The following is a 20,435-nucleotide window of genomic DNA, read 5'->3' as shown; positions in this document are numbered from 1 at the left end:
GAGCAGGCCTTGTTAAGAAGAACAGAATGCTCTGGTATATTTCAAATGGCTTTTGTTCTCTCCCTGCCAGAAGCAGGAAATTTTTCTCCAATATTCACTGTCTGAACCTCCTAAAGCTCCTGAAGGTAAAACTCACAAAAGTGTTTGTAGGGTGGAGCTCCCCTATAACTGAGTCCCCCTGGATTTTCTTTTTTTATCTTTCAGACTTGACTGAGACTTCAGTTGGACTTTAGGCAAAGACTGAGTCATCCAGTGCAGATTCATGAACAGGGTCCAGCAGCAAATGAACACCTTGGAGCAAGTCACAGAACTGCTTCCTATTGATTTGAGTAAAATGTTTGATGAAAACGAGCTGGAGTTGCTGATGTGCAACCTTGGCAGTGTGGACATGAATGATTGGGGACAACATTCTATTTACAGGAAAGGCTATTGCCCAAACCCTCCTGTCATTCCATGGTTCTGAAAGGCTGTGCTGCTGATGCTTCCCGAGAAGTATCTCCGGTTACTACAGTTTGTCACAGGGACATCCCAAGTACCTGTCTATGAATTTGTCTCACCCTTTTGTCCCAGTGGTTTTCAGCGGTTCACAATAGAGCAATAGTGGAGTTCTGAAAAACTGCCCAGAGTTCACACGTGCTTTAACTGCCTTGACTTACCTCCATATGAAACCTTTGAAGATTTATGAGAAGAATTTCTCAAGGCTGTGGAAAATGCACAAAGATTTGAGAGGTCAGCTGTGTACTCCCTTGCCTCGGGATGGTTATTTATACAGAGTAAGTCCTGCTTGTACTTTTGAGCTTGCCAAACAGACTTGGCAGAGACAATGGCAGAACAGTTGCACACTGTGGCTCCTAGAGCAGAGTCTTCCCCCATAAACTTACCCAAGTTCAGATGTGGGAAACCAGTCACAGGTCATATTCCTGCATTTTATACTACAAATTATCAACTGGATGATGTGTACACTAATTATATTTCAGGAGGACTTTGTCTATTTGTGTTGTACTTTTGTTGGCAAAGCCCTTAATAAATATTTCATGGTAGGATGCCTGGGTGGCTCAGTTGGTTAAGCGACTGCCTTCAGCTCAGGTCATGATCCTGGAGTCCCGGGATCGAGTCCCACATCGGGCTCCCTGCTGAGCAGGGAGTCTACTTCTCCCTCTGACCCTCCCCCCCCATGCTCTCTCTATCTCATCCTCTCTCTCAAATAAATATTTTTTAAAAAAAGAAAAAAAATAAATATTTCATGGTAGTTAAAAAACAACAACCACCACCACCTCTCAGTGACTCCGTGACTCTCAGACACTAAGACTGTTACAGTTCAGTGTTCCCTACACTGGCACTGGATCCTGTAGAGGTTTTAGTTCATGGGGTTTTATTCTATTAAATTGTGAGGCTCTGCGTTTGCTTGTCTGTCTTTTCAATTTGGGGGGCAGCATTTTGCTGTATGACCTCACTTCTCTTATTGTTGATTTTTCAGTTTGCTCAGCATTTTACTTGTTAGGATGGAATGGTAACTGCCAAGCTCGTTACCAGACCCACCCACTTCTCTTTTCATTTAATAATATATGTTTATCCATCCATGTCAGTATATATCCAATAATCTCAGCATTTGTTTTGGTGAATATTTAGATCCTCTCCTGTCTCTTTTTTTGACTACTCAAAATGTTTTAAGTACAAACAAATACAAATTCTGCTCATTTTAAAACATGACTATAATTTCTATCAGTCATTTTGTTCCTCTTATTGGCAATAGACATCACAGGAGGGATTACATTTTATCTATAGAAAATAATTCCACTCACACCATACCAATCATTAGGTCCTCTCTTCGGTCTCAGTGAACATTTCCAATCATAGCTAATTTGCTTTCACTACTGCTTGCTAGACACGTGCGGTCAATAGATCTTCCATCTGCCGGAAAGATAGAGGATTGAGGTGGTTGTCAAGGAGTAGCTCAGATGTTTCGTTAGATGTTTGTATGCTAGTTTTTTCATACTTGAGGGAAATTGTCATGACACTATTGTCAACAAACAAAGGCAAAGCCAGGACGTATAAAAAAGAGACAGGAAGGGAGGAAAACACACAGTTTGGGGAGAGTAAGGGTTTATTCTTGATTAAGCTAATTAGCTGGAGGGCATCAAAGAGGCCAGTATGGAAAGCCTGGTGTTGAGCAGGCCAGCCGACAGAGAAAACAATTTCGGATATTTATGACTTTTCTGAAAAGCCCTTAGAGTTTGGCCACGGGGCATGTGTGACCCGTTGTCTAATATCTGCCCATGTACCATCAGCATCACCCCTTTAGGTAAGCCAGGTTTGTACTATTTGTTTCTCTCGTCAGAATTTCTCATTTTCCCCCTTTGGTCAAAGTAACTCCTCAAGGAACAGATTCAACCATGAGGATTTCATTCTTTTTTTTTTGAGACAATATCAGTTGGATGTCAACTGGGGAAAATATATAAATATAACATTTAATCATTCTGATATTCAACAGTGTAAGCAGGCAACAAGTATGAGGATAATCGCAAATCCATAAGAAACATTTGGCACCATGTTTTTAGCCAGGTTTTATTTATGCATTTATACACTTATGTGGTAAGTATGGTGATGCCATCTGATTACATAAGAATAATTTAGTGTGTGCATATTAAGGAACTAGAAAATGTTGTTTGTGGTAAACAGTAGCAAATATCCGTCCAAATATATTTGGACATCCTAAGACCTAAATCATTTTAACACTGTTAAAGGCACATAGAAGAGTGTGGATGTTCATCTTATGGCTATCTTACCATAAGAAGAGAACTGAATGAATGTCCTAATAAAAGTTACACATCCTTCAGATGTTAATAATTCACAACATATCCGCTGGTACTAGTGGTAAATGTTACTATCATTTGTGAGTTTAAGGTAGCCAAAGGTATAGTTAACTTCAGGACAGGCGTTAAAGTATACATGAAATATATATGTATGTATGTATACATTAAAGTGTACATTACGCTCTTGTTAATTACTCCCTGTAAGTATAATCTGTATATAACCGTAGAACAAAGAAATGTTTTTTTACGTTAGTGACCAAGATCGTTTCACATGAACCCCCAAATGGTGACATTTGCGCTTTAATGTGTTGGCAAGCCTGTATGGCTTCTGTTAATTTAGGGTGACCAGATTTTAAAAGAGCATTTGCTTTACTAGGGGAGAGAGTAATGGGGAGTTGTTGACTAATGGGTATAGCGTTTCAGTTGGGCAAGATGAAAAAGTTCTGGAGATTGGTTGCACAACAATGTGAATATACTTAACACTACTGAACTGTATACATTTAGAAATGGTAAAATTTATGTCATGCAGTTTTTACCACAATACCAAAAAATTGCCTTAAAATATTATTACATAATACCTAATAATTAGGGAAAAATCAGAAAATACAGACAAACAAAAAGGAAATCCACCCACAATCCTAACAGCTAAGACTAACACTTTGTTGCATAAATTATATATATGTATATATAGGTTCACACTAGATATGCTATTTTATAACCTGACTTTTTGAAATAAAATTTATACTACTTTAAAGTATATTTTAAGTTATGTGGTCTTTTTTTAAGATCTATTTAATTTAGAGAGAGAGCACGAGCGGGAAGGGCAGAGGGAAAGAGAGGGAAAATCTCAAGCAGACTCCATGCTGAGCGTGGAACCTGATGAAGGGCTCAATCCCATGACCCTGAGATCACGACCTGAGCCAAAACCAAAAGTCAGGTGCCTAATCTGACCTCACAAGACTGCACCACCTTGGCGCCCCTTAAATTTTATGGTCTTAATTTAAAATCCAAAGGAGTACGACATTTCACATTCCTGTAAATTCTAAGGCCTTAAAATGGAAGTGAAACTGCATGTTTAAGGGTACTTGCCCCTCCATTGATGCTTCTCTTTTTAGGTCATATGCCTTCAGGAGAAGGAAAGGCTCCTCAACTCCTGAGTTGTCCGCCACCTCTGCTAACATTTTTCAGTGGTTCCTTTTAGATATGACCATACCTACAGAGGCTTCTGGTACTTGGGAAATGGTGAGTCTACCTGCCCCTGGGGCTCCTCAATCCTCAGTCACTGTCTATCCACTGGGATAATATAAATAAACATCTGAGGAAGGTTAATGAGTAAACTGTTAGGATGAAAGGTCAGGAGACTTGCTTTTATTAGGAACATCAGAAGGTCAGAATGGGAGATGACGCATTGCTACTTGCAGTCCACCTTCTCTGAGGAAAAGAGTAAATAAAAAAACGAGAGTCACAGAAGAGTCTTCATTCCAGAAGTGCTCCAGGAATCATGCTGGAGAAGTTCTGCAACTCTACGTTTTGGGTGAGAAATAATACTTATTTTCACTGTTGACTCTTCTCAGACTCAGAACTAACAGATTAGCCTCGGTGGTTACCAATAAGAACCAGAAAAGTTAGATGAGCAGGTGGTCTAAAGCTCAGAGTTTTTTTGGTTTGGGGTTCTTTTTTTAGTTTTTTTGGGGGGGAGAGGCTTAAGAAAAGATAAGTCATAGTATCTCCAGAGGATATTCTATGTGGAAGAGGTAACGTATGTGTTCTCTAAGGTATATTTATTGTATCCCAGATTCTTTTCTCAGACTAGCTAGCTGTAAAATTGTCTTCTCTAAAGAGAAATAGGGAAAAGGCTTCCAATTCCAACAATGTTAGGAGGGAAACTTGTTGTTGCGTAGTTTGTGGGGTGGGAGGAAGAAAGGAAGACCCAAGGTTGAATCTTGCTGATGTTGAAATGATAGTGATATCTTCTAGAGGGACTGGCAATGAGTGGTATGGAGTGGAAGCTGAGGTCAGGGATGCGGATTTGGGCACCATGAGCACTGAGACAATTTTTGAACCATTAGAGCAGAGAATTTCAGGTCCAGGTGAGCAACAGTACCAAATGGCTTAGTGGAATCGAAAATGAGAAGGAACCTAGGATTTAGTGATTCTGTGAAAGTGTGGTCTGCAAATGCCTAGCACAGCATCAGAATCACATGGAGGGCTTGTTAAAATAATCTTAGGTAATTTTTCTGAATTGTAAAGTTAGATAACTTTATGGAGAGATAAGAAGAGTGGGAATGAGATAGCAGAGCAGGTGGTTAACACTTCACATCTTAGAAAGAACCTGGGCCCCAAGGGCCTCAAGGCTGGGACATGTATACCACAGGAAGGTGGGTCTTAATAGGCCCCAGGATCTTACCAGGCCATCCTTTGCGAATTCTTTCTGAGAATATCTGACAGATCATCTTGGTCAGAGCACTGCAATGTTTGCTTTAAAGAGTCTGTGCGAACGACTATACAAAAACAACTAAAAAATTTTTATGAGGAGAGAAAAATCTACCCTCACAAGACTCAAGATATAAGAACTGGTGCTCCCCACCCTCACTTCACAAGATACTTCTATTACAGAATGTAAAGACTAGTACAGACTTGCTGGGGATGAGCCTTCCATCCACTCGTGCCTTTACAGCTCCTGGGCCCAATGTCCCCGCAGGTTCAAATCACTGTAAGCCCTCTGGCCCAAAGGAGGCGAAATGCCATAGTATGACTAAAGCATCCTGCTGCCTGCATGTTTGAACATCTGTCAGGGAGTTTAATTAGTGCTAGAAACAAAAATAAGAACAAGTTTCTGTATCCTAGGGAACTATTTGAAGAACAGTCCATCCCTCTTCTTCCCACAACTTCGCAGATGCAGTGGTGAGGTTTACTTAGAATAGCTGGTGAAGGAAAAGTTTTTAAAGGTTGGATTGACCAGAAAAGTCACTGTCATTAAATGTTGACTTTTTATCAATGGAGATAAATAGGAAAATGCATCTAGGGAAAGGGTCAGGTTGGATGTGGATAGAGAACGGAGTTAAAATTGTTTGGGAAAGTGGAGGATGTGCTCATGCTTGTTTTCTGTCTTCAAAAAATGAGTATATTCAACAATCTTTCTATTTCGGTCCCCCAGAATTCTTCATTCTTGGATAGCCCAGAAGCGGACCTGCCACTTTGTTTTGAGCAAACTGTTCTGGTGTGGATTCCCTCGGGTTTCCTTTGGTTCCTGGCCCCTTGGCAGCTTCTTCATGTGTATAGATCCAAGATCAAGAGATCTCCTATAACCAAACTCTACCTTGCTAAGCAGGTACGGGAACTCCACTATTTTCTAATTACTTGGTACAGGATAGAGAGATTTTTTTGGTGGTTAAAGAGTCTTTTCCCTATCTTTAATCAGCTTTCCTGAGACAGGTGCTCACTGGCCCCTTATCATATTTCTTAGTTCAGGTAACTTTAATTTTTGTGTAAGGATAGTGACTCTTGGGGCGCCTGGGTGGCTCAGTTGATTAAGTGTCTGCCTTCGGCTCAGGTCATGATCTTGGGGTCCTGGGATCCAGCCCTGTGTCGGGCTCCCTGCTCAGCAGGGAGTCTGCTTCTCTCTCTCTCCCTCTGCCTCTACCCCTGATTCGTGCTCTCTCAAATGAATAAATAAAATCTTAAAAAGTAAAAGGATAGTGACTCTTAAATCTTATTGATATCAGACTTTTTAAACACCAATGATGAGTAAACAATCAAATAGTTATTGTCTTTTTAATATTTGAGAAGCAAATACTGGATGACCTGTCTTGAAACTATTCTAATAAATCAGGGGATTGTAATTCGGTTGGCACCTACAAGGAGGTGAAAATAAAATGCACCATTTTCTCTGTACCATTCAGGTAATCCAACCATCATTCATCTCCCATAACTTAGGTCTGAAATAAGGCTTCCATTTTCCCGAAGTCTTCCATGAGTCTGGACAGTCACTCACAGTAGAGTGAGGTAGGGTGAGTGCTCACAGTGACATGCCTGAGTAAGGAAATATGGAAAGGACAGGAGCTGCAGGAGAGAGCCCAAGAGGAACTAGGGGAGGAGACTGTCAGCCAGTTGCACTGATTAATGCAGAAAGGGTCTTGTGGGAACGAGACATTCAATTGAGTTTGAAAAGCCACCTCATAAACTCCACCATCTGCTTTTTTCACTAGTTTTTTTGTTGGTGGTGGTGGTTTGTTTTTCCCATCTGTCCTGATCTTTAAACAGGGTTTAATTAAAAATGCTAATTAGATTTGATGTTCTATGAGCACATATACCAGTGACCGTAGGTTATCTGCAATCTAAACGGAAGGAAAGAACTTGGCCAAATGAAATGTGATTTTCATTGACACTCCAAGGCAGGGGCTGGTGGTGAGTTTTGCTGGACTCTGGACAGGAAAGAATAGTCCCTAAGAGTAGGTGCAGGGTCATTGCCTTCTTTACTGATCCAAGTGCCAAGCACAGGGCTTAACACTCAGTATGAATTTGTTAAATGCTAATATTAAATGTGCTCTAGAAGTAGAGGTTGAGTCAAGAATGTGGTAGATCCTGAATATTGAACAACATGCTTTAATACCCTTGGGAATGAGTTAGAGACTTCCAGGAAAAGGCTGGGTAATGAATAAATCAGTATCCTATCCTAATTATAAACTAACTATAAGAACTTTTAACTTTTAGGGGCCCCTGGGTGCCTCAGTCATTAAGCGTCTGCCTTCGGCTCAGGTCATGATCCCAGGGTCCTGGGATCAAGCCCTACATCAGGCTCCCTGCTCAGTGGGAAGCCTGCTTCTCCCTCTCCCACTCCCCCTGCTTGTGTTCCTGTTCTTGCTCTCTCTCTGTCAAATAAATAAATAAAATCTTAAAAAAAAGAACTTTTTACTTTTAAAAAAACAGCTTTATTGAGATATAATTCACATATCATACAATTCATCCATTTATTTTTAATTTAATTTAATTTAAATTCAATTAATTAACATACAGTATATTATTAGTTTCAGAGGTAGAGTTCAGTGATTCATCAGTTATATATAACACCCAATGCTCATAACATTACGTGCCCTCCTTAATGCCTATCACCCAGTTATCCAATCCCCCCACCCCCCTCCCCTCCAGCAACCCTCAGTTTGTTTCCTATAGTTAAGAGTCTCTTATGCTTTGTCTCTCTCTCTCTCTCTCTTCTTGTCTTATTTTATTCTTCCCTCCCTTCCCCTATGATCCTCTGTTTTGTTTCTTAAATTCCACATATGAGTGAAATCATATGATAATTGGCTTTCTCTGATTGACTTATTTCACTTAGCATAATCTCCTCTAGTTCCATCTACATCATTGCAAATGGCAAGATTTCATTTTTTCATGGCTGAGTAATATTCCATTGTGTGTGTGTGTGTGTGTGTGTGTGTGTGTGTGTGTGTGTGTGTACCCCACATCTTTATCCATTCATCTGTCGATGGACATCTGTGCTCTTTCCATAGTTTGGCTATTGTGGACATTGCTGCTATAAAGTTGGGGTGTAGGTGCCCCTTCGGATCACTACATTTGTATCTTTTGGGTAAATACCTAGTAGTATAATAAGTAGCTCTATTTTTGACTTTTTGAGGAACCTCCATACTGTTTTCCAGAGTGGCTGCACCAGCTTGCATTCCCACCAACAGTGTAAGAGGGTTCCCCTTTCTCCACATCCTCACCAACATCTGTTGTCTTCTGACTTGTTAATTTTAGCCATTCTGACTGGTGTGAGGTGGAATCTCATTGTGGTTTTGATCTGTATTTCCCTGATGCTGAGTGATGTTGAGCATTTTTTCATGTGTCTGTTGGCCATTTGGATGTCTTCTTTGGAGAAATGTCTGTTCATGTCTTCTGCCCATTTCTTGACTGGATTATTTGTTCTTTGGGTGTTGAGTTTGTTGAGTTCTTTACAGATTTCAGATACTAGCTCTTTATCTGATGAGACATTTGCAAATATCTTCTCCCATTCTTTAGGTTCTTTTGGTTTTGTTGACTGTTTCCTTTGCTGTGCAAAAGCTTTTTATCTTGATGAAGTCCCAATAGTTCATTTTTGCTTTAGTTTCCCTTACCTTTGGAGACTCAATTCACCCATTTAAATACAATTGTTTTTTTAGCGTATTGATATGTACAACCATCACCATAATCAATTTTAGAACAGAAACAAACCTCCTATCTCCCCACCCTCCTTAGTCCTAAGCAACCACTAACCTACTTGCTATCTCTATGGTTTCCCTATTTCAGACATTTCATATAAATGGAATCTTATAATAATATATGGTCTTTTATGGTTGGCTTCTTTCACTTAGCATAAGATTTTCAAGGTTCATCCATATTGTAGCATGTGTCAGTAATTCATTCCCATTTTGTGGCTGAATTATATTCTATTATATGGATATAACCCATTTTGTCTAACCTTTATAAATATAAATCTCTAGAGAAAAAGAAAATCAATGTATTGGCTTTTTTTTTTCCTGTAGCTAATGATCCACTCATCCTTGCTCATAGTCTCAGGAGCTCCATTCATAATTTATACTTTACTTTTTGTCCTCTACCCTGAGAGTAACAAGCACAAATTAGCTACCTCTTAAAAATTTCAAAATAATTGATCTCTTCTCTAAAACAGTCTGAAGTATAACTCCTCACACACTAAAACTTTACTTCTTCTATGAGAAACTTCTTGGCTCATTCCTCAACTTGATTTTATTTCTCCATTTCCTCTTCTACCTGCTTTTGGGCTGTTTCTCTCTGACTTTCCTGAACTGTCTATACTTGTCTGAACTAAGTCAGTTTGCTTGACCAAGGTGAGAGATTCTACAAGTTTGTTTGGCTAAAGCTACATTCTTACTGAAAGGACCTGATGCACAGTAGGTAATTGAATAAATTGAATTATAAAATAAATGAATGAATGAATGAGCTTAATCCCAGGGAAACGAAAGAGGAATTTGGTTCTGGAGGTTGTGGAAGTGCTGAAGTCAGAGCAAGAAAGATGTGCAGCAAAAATAGACTTGGTGTTGAGCCAGCAAAATGTGGAAATCATCTTTAAATGATTGCAGAATATAACATAGAAGATTCCGGGGCGTGTTCTGAAAAGTTTCAGAGAACGGGATCAAGATTAAGTGGGTGGAGATTATTCCAGGGAAGCCCACTTCGGCTAAATATATTGAAGGACTTTCTAATAATACTGACTTTTTGAAAATAAAATAGACTGCTGGGGGTCATATTCCCTGAAAATATTGATGCTGAAGTTAGACACTTATATGCCAGGGAATTGGTAGAAATAGACACTCTGCAATGGATAGAAGATTCAACCAGAGTGCCTATCATTCATAAAACTCTGGGAAAAGGAGGACCTTGCAGAGATGGAGAGATATTAAATATGGCCAAACCACTCTCCTTTCTCTTTTAATACCAGTGAGACTGTGTTTCCTTAAGAGGTTTAGTAAATTCCATGCGTGCTTGAAGCCTCTCCAATAAATCAGAGATCAAAGACAAGGACTACTTAAGGACAACCATAATATTTCCCTGACCCTATTTAATAAAAGTGTGTGCATGTTTCTGGTTATAAAAATAATGCATGGTTGAGCACCGTGGCTCAGTCGGTTAAGTGTCTGCCTTTGGCTCAGATCATGACCCCAGTGTCCTGGGATCGGGCCCCGCATCAGGCTTTCTTCTCTGCGTGGAGTTTGCTTCTCCCTCTGCCTCTGCCTGCTGCTCCCTCTGCTTGTGCTCTCTCTCTCTCTCTCTGTAAAATAAATAAATAAAATCTTAAAAAAAAATAATGCATAGTTATTGTAGAAAGTTCGGAAACTCTAGAGAAATAGGAAGCCAATTAAATCCATTGATCATTGTTATCACTCTGTATACTCCTATTAACATTTTGGTATGTTTCCTGCCACTCTTAAAAAAAAACAAAACTGAACAAAGAAACAGAAAATGAAAAGTAAAAGTCTCTTTCTCACCCTTCTATCTCCCAGTACCATTCTCCAGAGGCCTTCATTTAAAATTATTTTGATGGTTACCTTTGTATCTGCAAATAATGTGTTCATACCTGTATTTCTTGATCTAACACCTTTAAAAAAGATCTATTTCTGCCCTCTGTGAAAGACAAAGAATTCAGTTCATTGGCCCTACCCTCACCTTCCTTTTCTTCTTCTCCTCTTTCTCTCAGTCTTTTAATTTTGTATGATTGTTTTCAGTTCTTCTGTTGGTTACCCTTATTCCTAAAAATAATCTGCCATCAATTTTATTTTTATTTTTTTTAAAGATTTTATTTATTTATTTGAGAGAGAGAATGAGAGACAGAGAGCACGAGAGGGAAGAGGGTCAGAGGGAGAAGCAGACTCCCCGCTGAGCAGGGAGCCTGAAGCGGGACTCGATCCCGGGACCCCAGGATCATGACCTGAGCTGAAGGCAGTCGCCCAACCTACTGAGCCACCCAGGCGCCCCTGCCATCAATTTTAGATTCTACGTCTTGATACCTCTTTGTGTAAAATGAGAGAATTAGTGCCCCCACATTTCTTGGATCTAAAGAAGATCCTCATACAAAATTTTTAGAGAGAGCAACAGTAAATAAATCTCAAAGTCCTTGCTTTCCGAAAATGTTCATCTGGATACGGAATGCTAGCTTAGAAAACATTTTTTTTAACTCTGAAAATGTTGCTATATTGCTCCCCAACATCCTGTGCTACTGCGTTATCTTCTGTAGAAGGTTTTATCCTCTCTGTTCTTGATGTCCTGAAATTTCATGAGAGTCTGTTTATATGGGTCTTTTCTCATGCAATGGGTTCAACCCTTTCAACCTAAAGACTCGTGTCTTTCTTATCTCTGAGAAATTTTCATAAATTATTTCTTTTACTTCCTTACCTCCAATTTTGAAATTCCATCTCTTTAGAACTTCTTTTAGGTGGATTTTGGACACTGAATTGTTTTCCTTCTCAACTTCTCTCTCTCTTTTTTTAATTTCTTTTTCATTTTCACCTATGTTCTGTGATATTCCCCAATTTCTTTTCTTTCAGTCATCCTAAAGAATCTTTATTTTTGCAATCATGGGTTTGATTTCTAAGAATTATCCTTAATTTCTGAATATACCTTTTTTTAAAACATCAACCTATTAATGGATGCAATGTCTTCTCTGATCTCTCTTAGGACATTAATTTTAAAATAATTTAAAAGCATCTTCTGATCATTTAATAATTTGTTTTATCCCAGAATCAGTTGTTCTGTTTAATTATCTTGGCTATCTTCTTCGTTGGTATTGGTTTTTCTCAACTTTCTTATGTTATTAGTGTTCTTTTTGCATTTATAAGCAAAGGACTAAGTTAATGAATATATGTGACTGGAGTAAACCCCTCTGCCATTCTGTAAGTCAGCTCCCCCCCAGCTGGCCTCTTCTTGCGGGAAGGACTGCCTTTGAGCTCTGACTGCTGGACAACAGTAGGAGCTTTCGGCTTCTCCCAAGAGCTTCGGGACTTCTCCACCCTTACTGCATGCCTGCTGAATGAAGACGAGTTTACTCTGAACTTCAATTAAGACCCTGATTTCGGTCCTTTTTTCCAGTCTTACTCGCAGCTGGGGCTGACCACTGACAGATTTCTGTCGGTGCAAGATCTCACCTGCAAGTCATACCTGTTAGCTGAGACAATAAGGAATTGATTCTCTTATGTAACAAGAAGACCAGAAGCAGTGCAGCCCCAGGACTTATTACTTTAGAAGCTCAACAACCTCAGCAGATACCTGATTATTTTCATCTTTTTTCTGATTGGCTCAGCCTGTCAAGCCAGTTATTAAGCTAACACATGATTGCAGGTTGGCCGCAGCAGCTCCAGGTATCACACCCTCAAGTCTGTCCAGAGGCAGATAAAGATAGCAAACACACCTATATATCACTTTAAAAAATAGCTTTATTGATACATAGTCTGCATACCATAAAACACACCTGTTTCAAGTGTACATTTCAGTGGTTTTTAGTAGACTCACAAAAATGTGTGACCATAACCTCTAATTCCAGAAAACTTCATTACTCCAAAAAGAAACTCAGTACCTATTAGGCAGTAACAACCCATTCCCTCCCCTGTCATCCCTCTCCCTTAATTCCGAGCAACTGCTAATCTACTTTCTGTCGATGGGTTTGCCTATTCAGAACATTTCATATAATGGAATTATATACTATGTAGCCTTTAGCGCCTGACTTATTTAACATAGCAAAATCTTTTCAAGCTTTCCTCATCTTTTTTTTTTTAAGATTTTTATTTATGAGAGAGGAAGCACAAGTGGGGGGAGAGGCATAGGGAGAGTGAGAAGCAGACTCCCCACTGAGCAGGGAGCCTGATGCGGGGCTCGAACCCAGGACTCTGGGATCATGACCTCAGCAGAAGGTAGACGCTTAACTGACTGAGCCACCTAGGCACCCCTGTTTTCAAGTTTCATACATGTTATAGCATGAATCAGTACTTCACTCCTTTTTTATTATTATCATTGTGGTAAAATACATAGAACATGAAATTGACCATTTCAACCAATTTAAAGTGTAAGATGCAGTAGCTATCCCCTCTCCAGTTCCAGGACTTTCACATCAACCCAAGTGGAAAATTTGTATCCATTAAACAGTCACTTCCCATGCCCTCCTCTTATCCCCTGGGAACCTGGAACCTGTTTTCTGTCTCTATTTATGTCTAGTCTGGATATTTCATATATAAATACAGTCATACAATAGGCAGCCTTTTGTGTTTGGCTTCTTTCATTTAGCATTAGGTATTCAAGGTTCATCCATATGATAGCATATATCAATATTTCATTCCTTTTTATGGCTAAACAATACACCACTGTACAGATATATCATGTGTATTTGGGGTGGATGTAGATTTTCAATTTCCTTAGGTATATACTTATGAGTAGAATTGCTAAGTCATATGGTAGCTCTATGTCTGATATTTTGAGGAACTGACAAGCTGTTTTCCCAAGTGGCTGTCTCCTTTAAATTCCCGCCGGCAGTGTATGGGGGTTCTAATACTCATCCTCACCAATACTTGTCATTGTTCATCTTTTCAGTTAGAGCTATCGTAGTTGGTGTGAAGTGGTCTCTTACTATGGTTTTGACTAATGATGGTGAGCATCTTTTCATATACTTTTTAGCCATTTATATACCTTCTTAGGAAAAAAAGCTATTCTTTAAATAAACCCTTTGCCTATTTTTTAGTTGGGTTATTTGTGGTTTTTTATTGTTGACTTGTAGAGAGTTTTTTATATATTCTGGATCCATGTATCACTTCGATCAGTAAGGAAAACCTTTCCAAGAGTCCCCACAAACTGGTCTCCACAAGCTGTCCCCGAGGTCTCTTTGGCCAGAATTGTGTTGCATGCCCATGGCCAAGGCAGTTACAGGCCAGGAGAATGGGACCACCATGATTCGTTTTAATTTACCTCATGGGGTTGGAGCTGGGTCCAGCTTCCACCTGAGCATATGGCGGAGCTGAGTAGGGTAGATATTTTACAAAACAGGGGAAGGGTTCTGTTAGGAAGAAGAGAATGGCTTTGCGTAGGCAACTCGACCAGTCAGGGTCACAACAGGAAACAGATGGCTGAGGCCAAATAGGATAATGTGAGAAGGTCGTATTTACAAGGGGACCCGGAGCTTAGCAGCCAACTGTTAACCAGTCCAGGCTTGAAGGGACGAGAATGGGGGTCAGTCTGGGACAGAGGGGAGATACAAACACAGCAACCAGTAATGTCTGTGTCCAGCTCCCCTTTCCCTCCTGCCTTTGCTTCTGGTTTTTGGGCCGTGGTTTTCTCTGCTCTTTTTCCTGTCACTATTGACATGTTTGCTTTTTGTCTTCTAAAACTTTTCTGGTCCACTGAGCTTGCCCTTCTCCAAAAAGATTCTCAGTGCTGTTATGGATTTATTACTTGGGTACCTCTTTACCAGCAGTTCAGTGGGGTGGAGAGAGATGGGAGATAAACAAATATACTAAATCTGGTATACTGAACTGGAAACTCCTGTCTTTTTCTATACATATTTTAAAAACATAATTAAACTCTTTGCATCTGCAGTTTTATAGTCTATGCTTTTCATTTAAGATGATATAAAAAGCACTTCCCATTGTTAACACTATTCTTAAACGTAATTTTGATGACTACTGTAGGCATGCTGACAACACTGACTCCATCTTTGGCTCTTCATCTTGTTCTCGTCTCTGACGCACAGATGGCACCACTTTAGATAACTACACTGTGACCTCACCACCAGGCCCCTGGCTCCATAAGAGCTGCGGATGAAGGTCTGGATAGTCGCAAAGAATGGGGAGGAAGGTGGTGGAGAATAGCTATGTGGTGCCCTGGATTGCCCGCCCATCTGCCCATCCGTCTTCGGGCTCCTGTCAGTAAGTTACCCTGAATCAAATTCTGTGTATGGAGGGGCTTCCTTCATTTTCCTCTGTATTAAAGTGCCTTCTCAGACTGGAAGAAACACTACTGACCCTCCTCCAGCTTCTAACAATTGGCATAGCTTGTAGGACACAAAAAAAATGACACAAGCGTAGGTAATGGGGCTGTGCCAGGGGAAAGCCGGCTGTCCGTGGGGGAAAGGCCAGGTTGGCCAGCTACCTCCATGTGGGGAGTCTTGGCCGGACCAGCCTGTGAGTATGGGGATGCCCCAAACACCTCCCAGGGGGTGTTAACAATCCTAGTCTCAGTGGTGGGGAGGTGGGGGTTGGGGGAATGCCCTAGGGAGTGTCAGCTATCCTATTATCAAAGGTGAGGACAAGGGAGCAGAGAAGAGAAAGTATATGAGCTTTTGAGGTGGTAGCTTGGCCATTGATCCGGGCCTTACAATAGGCCACGGAATGGGAATTACAAGTGAGGAGAGAATCCTAACAGACCAGAGAAGCGTTGGCTTTGGAAAATGATGGATGAGCCACATGTGCCGCTAATACAGACATTATGTCTGAAAGAATTCAGCGTCAGAAGGAACGGTTAGAAATTAGGATGGCGAAGGTACATGGGCACAGACTAGCGTGCGCTGAAGTGGGACTATTATATCTTAAGATAATTGAGCCCCTAAAGCTTGGGATCCCTGGGGTAATGACTCCTTCATTCAAACAAAGACTTTTTGTGTGTGTGGTTAAAAAAGAAATCTTTTTTTTTTACAAAATTAAAAACATAAATGATATTTACAAGCATCTTAAATACCAGCTTATAGCACTTGACATTTCTGAATCCCTTGAAATTGAGTTTTCCATAAGCTTTTTTTTTTTTTGGAGGAGGGGGAGGGGCCGAGGGCAAGGGAGAAGAGGAAGAGAGTCTTAAGCAGGCTCCACGCCGAGCATGGAGCCGCTGCCGGGCTCAGTCTCACGACCCTGAGATCATGACAGCTGAAATCAGCAGTCTGACGCTTAACTGACTGAGACCCCCAGGTGGCCCCAAGTTTTCCATAAGCTTTTTTTTTTTTTAAAGATTGTACTTATTTATTTGACAGAGAGAGACACAGCGAGAGAGGGAACACAAGCAGGGGGAGTGGGAGAGGGAGAAGCAGGCTTCCCGCTGAGCAGGGAGCCCCATGCGAGGCTTGATCCCAGGACCCTGGGATCATGACCTGAGCCGAAGGCAGACGCTTAACGACTGAGCCACCCAGGCATCCCCTCCATAAGCTTTTAAAATGCAAGACTATTCATCCACTTCACTGAGTTACCAGTTTTCATTTCCACCATTTCAAAGGGGTTTTTGTTTTTTCCAAGTTGTCCATACTGTAGTCATTCAAAAAACAATACAATGTACTGGAGATGACCAAGAGGAAATTCCCACTAGTCAGCGACTGAGGGAATATTCTGCAACTAAATTAGTGGAGCTAAAGAGCCACTTTAAGCAAAAGGGCCAAGAGGGGGTGGTAGCTTGGGTGTTACGACTGTGGGACACTGGGAGACTAAAGGACCCCTGGGGTCATAGTGCAGGACTTTAGGATCTGTCCTTGCCCCTATGATTAATCAACCCCATGCTACAGTAGCTGCTATGGTGGCCGACTTAAGTGAAACCAGGACAATCTGAAGGGAAATCAATTATACTTACTTGTAGAAGTTCAATAAGAATGTTTTCCTTGTAACACGATACTGTTGGAATGATTGCTTGTATTACCAAGGCCTTGACTGGAGTGTCCTACTTGAGAGAGACCTGCATAGACTCGGATGTGACCAGACAGTTTGAAGGAACTAAGGTTGACTTTATGGAGCCAATGAATGCCCGTTGGAGGAAAAAAAAAAAAATCAGCCTGGTACCTTCCATATAGGGTTCCTGGGAGCCTTACCAGATAAGTAGGGAAGGTCACTTCCTGGCAAGTTCACAAGATTTTGGGGAAGAGAGGAAGTAACCCAAATCTATAAGCATTGCAAGGGAGTTAATAGCAAGTATTTGGCTTGGCTCTTGGCCTCAAAAGACTGTTTAAGGCACAATCTGAAATTCCTTATGAAAAGTTCTCGCAGGGGCACCTGGGTGGTTCAGTCAGTTGAACGTCTGACTCTTGGTTTCGGCTCAGGTCATGATCTTGCCATTGTGGATCAAGTCCCCCGTTGGACTCTGTGCTCAGTGAGGAGTCTGCTTCAGATTCTCTCTCCCTTTCCCTTCCTTCCCCCCCCCCCCAAATGAATAAATAAAATCTTGGGGGGAAAAAAAAAAGTTCCTGCAAACCAAATTTAAAAGAACTTAAATGGCCAGTCACTGTTCTTGCTGCACTTACGCAAATAGGCCAAGTTTGTTAAAACTGGACTTGGATTATAAACAACTTAGTCTTAACTTGGCTGCCTTTGAAGGTGATTTTTAGGAAAAAAACATTTCAGTAACATATCTTTATGGCTATTAGATACTAGTTCTGATTGTCTTGAATGTTTATTGTTTTCCTTATTCTGATTTCCTTGTATATCTGGCTACTTATCTACCAGATTGCTTGCACACTATGGACCTGACTTTGAAAGCCCACCTGCAGGACCGCCTCCTGAAATGACCCACTGTTTAACTGAACTGACCTAATCAACCCTGATGTGAAATATAGAATAAGATACTACAACCACCCATGAAAATTCCAAAATAATGGCTCTATGAAGGGTGGGGGTTCGACTTACTACTAGGGAATATCTTTAATTGGATGCAAGCCTGTTTCATTCTTCAAATTCTGATCTATACCCATTTTCAGCAGGAAGAAGCTAGGGTGGTTGTCACCCCATCTCTCCAGAATGAGGAATGATGAAAAGCCAGGGGTGGTATTGGCTCATGGGGCCAAAACAGCTACTAGGTTATCGCTGAAATAAGATTTTCCATGTCTATTGCCCATAAAGCATTTGTCTCTTGAGCTTAGCATTGCTGATGTTCCCTCCTGTTGCATCAGGAAATATCTTCCTGTCATGGGCTACCTCTTGGGTTGAAATTCACAGTCGCTTCAACTGTTGGGTCTGAGGAAAGGACCCCTTTACCAGGCCTGGGGGATCTTGCATTGCTGTTTGTATTGCTGCTGTGACCTAGGAATGCAAGTCATCTCCTGCAATCTGGCTCTAGGGTCATAGTGAAGAATGCTGTGCAGGGATTGTGCGGGCCATAAAGATGTTGGGGATGGAATGTAGGAGTGCAGACAACACTGACTCTGTCTTTGGCCCTCCATATTGTTCTCCCCTCTGGCTACTTTAGATAACTAGTAGAGAGCCATTTGGTGCAGAGGTAGTACCACTTTACATAACTACCCTGTGACCTCACCAGCATGCCCCTTGCTCTATGAAAGCTGGAGATTAAGGACTGGGTGGCCAGGGGAAAATGAGCGGGGGGGGGATTTGGGGTGGAAAATAGCTGCATAGTGCCCTTTGTTGTACATCCATCCACCTACCTGATTACCCCTGTCGGTAAGTTAACCAAATAATACTGTGTAAATGGTATAGAGTGGCTTGTATCGTTTTTTCCCTATGAAAGCACCTTCTCAGTCTGGAAGATACATTACCCACCCTCCTCCACCTTCTAATAGCTACATAATAGTTTATCACACGAGGACACCATAACTTACCTTAACAACTCTTGCAGCATTAATTCCTCCCAACAAACCTTTCCACCACTGTTTTGGGTTATTTTAGGTTTTATAAATACTACTAAAACTGAGACTCTGGTTAACATTCGGTGCATAAGTATTTGCCTAAAATTCAGAGTATTTCCTTAGAATAGCTTCCTAGGAGTAGAATGACTATATCAAAGAATGTGAGCAGTTTAGGCTTTTGAAAAATTGGAAAATTTTTATAATTTAGGAAGCCTTTAGCCGATTTATATTCTCACCAAAAGTGTGTTAAAGTTTGTCTCTGCACCCTTGCCAGCACTGGGTCTAACCTATTTTTCTTTTATATGTAAAAATGGCACCCTATTGTTTCACTTTGCATTTCTAGAAATACTAATGTAATTGATGTTTAATTGGTTGAGCATATTTATGAATTGTCCACATCACTTGCTCATTTTTTTAAATGGGCATGTTACTGTATTTAATTTTTTTCAAATATACTTTTTAAAAATTTAAATCAATTAATATATAATATATTATTAGTTTCAGAGGTAGAGGTCAGTGATTCAACAATCTCATATAATACTGAGTGCTCATTACATCAAGTGCCCTCCTTAAGATCTATCACCCAGTTACCCCATCCCTCCACCTCCCTCCCCTCCAGCAACCCTCAGTTTGTTTCCTATGACTCAGTCTCTTACGGTTTTTCTCCCTCTCTGGTTTTATTTTTTTCCTCTCTTCCCCTATGATTCTCTGTTTTGTTTCTTAAATTCCACATATGAGTGAGATCATATGATAATTGCCTTTCTCTGATTGACTTATTTCTCTTAGCACAATACCCTCTAGTTCCATCCACGTCATTGCAAATGGCAAGATTTTATTTTTTTGATGGCTGAGTAGTATTCCACGATAGTTAACTTTAATCTTTTGAATAAATCAGGATTACAACTCAAAATGTACAAAAGGTACATGGGTATTCTAGTCACTCATTCTTGTCCGAATTAGCAACCATTGACACTAGTTCCTTGTATATACTTCCAGAGATAATCTGTTTATAAAAATGCCTACTTTTCTTTACACAAATTTAAAGTCTTACATTAGTGTCCGTGTCTTGATGATCCCTCCATTTTAGCACATAAAAATCTGCTTTCTAATGACTACTCATGATGCAGTTATTTTTTTTTAAAGATTTATTTATTTATTTTGAGAGAGTGAGAATGAGAGAGAGAGAGATAGTACATGAGAACGGGGAGGGTCAGAGGGAGAAGCAGGCCCCTCGCCGAGCAGGGAGCCCGATGTGGGACTCGATCCCGGGACTCCAGGATCATGACCCGAGCCGAAGGCAGTTGCTTAACCAACTGAGCCACCCAGGCGCCCTCATGATGCAGTTATTTGGATGTACCATAACTTATGTGCCCTACGTGACAGAAATTTAGGTGGTTTTTAACCTTCTGCCATCGTAGGCAATGCTGCAATAAATAACTTTTTCACCTGTGTCTGTAGCATAAATTCCTACAAATGAAGTTATGGTGAAGAGTATATTAAACTTTTATAAATGGTGAAAATTATCC

At 40.5% G+C, this 20,435-nt stretch overlaps 1 protein-coding gene across 3 annotated transcripts in view; it reads left to right on the top strand.

The window, feature by feature from the left end:
* Positions 1–4,213: 4,213 nt before the first annotated feature.
* The window catches only part of ABCC2 (ATP binding cassette subfamily C member 2), a 65,476-nt gene continuing 49,254 nt past the window's right edge, over positions 4,214–20,435 (top strand). For all 3 annotated transcript variants that reach the window (XM_025880720.2, XM_073904321.1, XM_073904323.1), the window contains exons 1-2: positions 4,214–4,347; positions 5,971–6,144. In XM_025880720.2, the coding sequence (XP_025736505.1) occupies positions 4,315–4,347; positions 5,971–6,144 (207 nt within the window). In that variant the 5' untranslated portion in view covers positions 4,214–4,314. The remainder of the gene's footprint in view (positions 4,348–5,970; positions 6,145–20,435) is intronic.

Source organism: Callorhinus ursinus, unplaced genomic scaffold (genome assembly GCF_003265705.2).
Source record: "Callorhinus ursinus isolate GAN/ISIS: 27379988/994484 unplaced genomic scaffold, GSC_fseal_2.0 scaffold20, whole genome shotgun sequence".
Lineage (NCBI taxonomy): Eukaryota > Metazoa > Chordata > Mammalia > Carnivora > Otariidae > Callorhinus > Callorhinus ursinus.
Note: the sequence above shows the minus strand (reverse complement) of the source record. Positions and strands in the feature narration are given on the sequence as shown.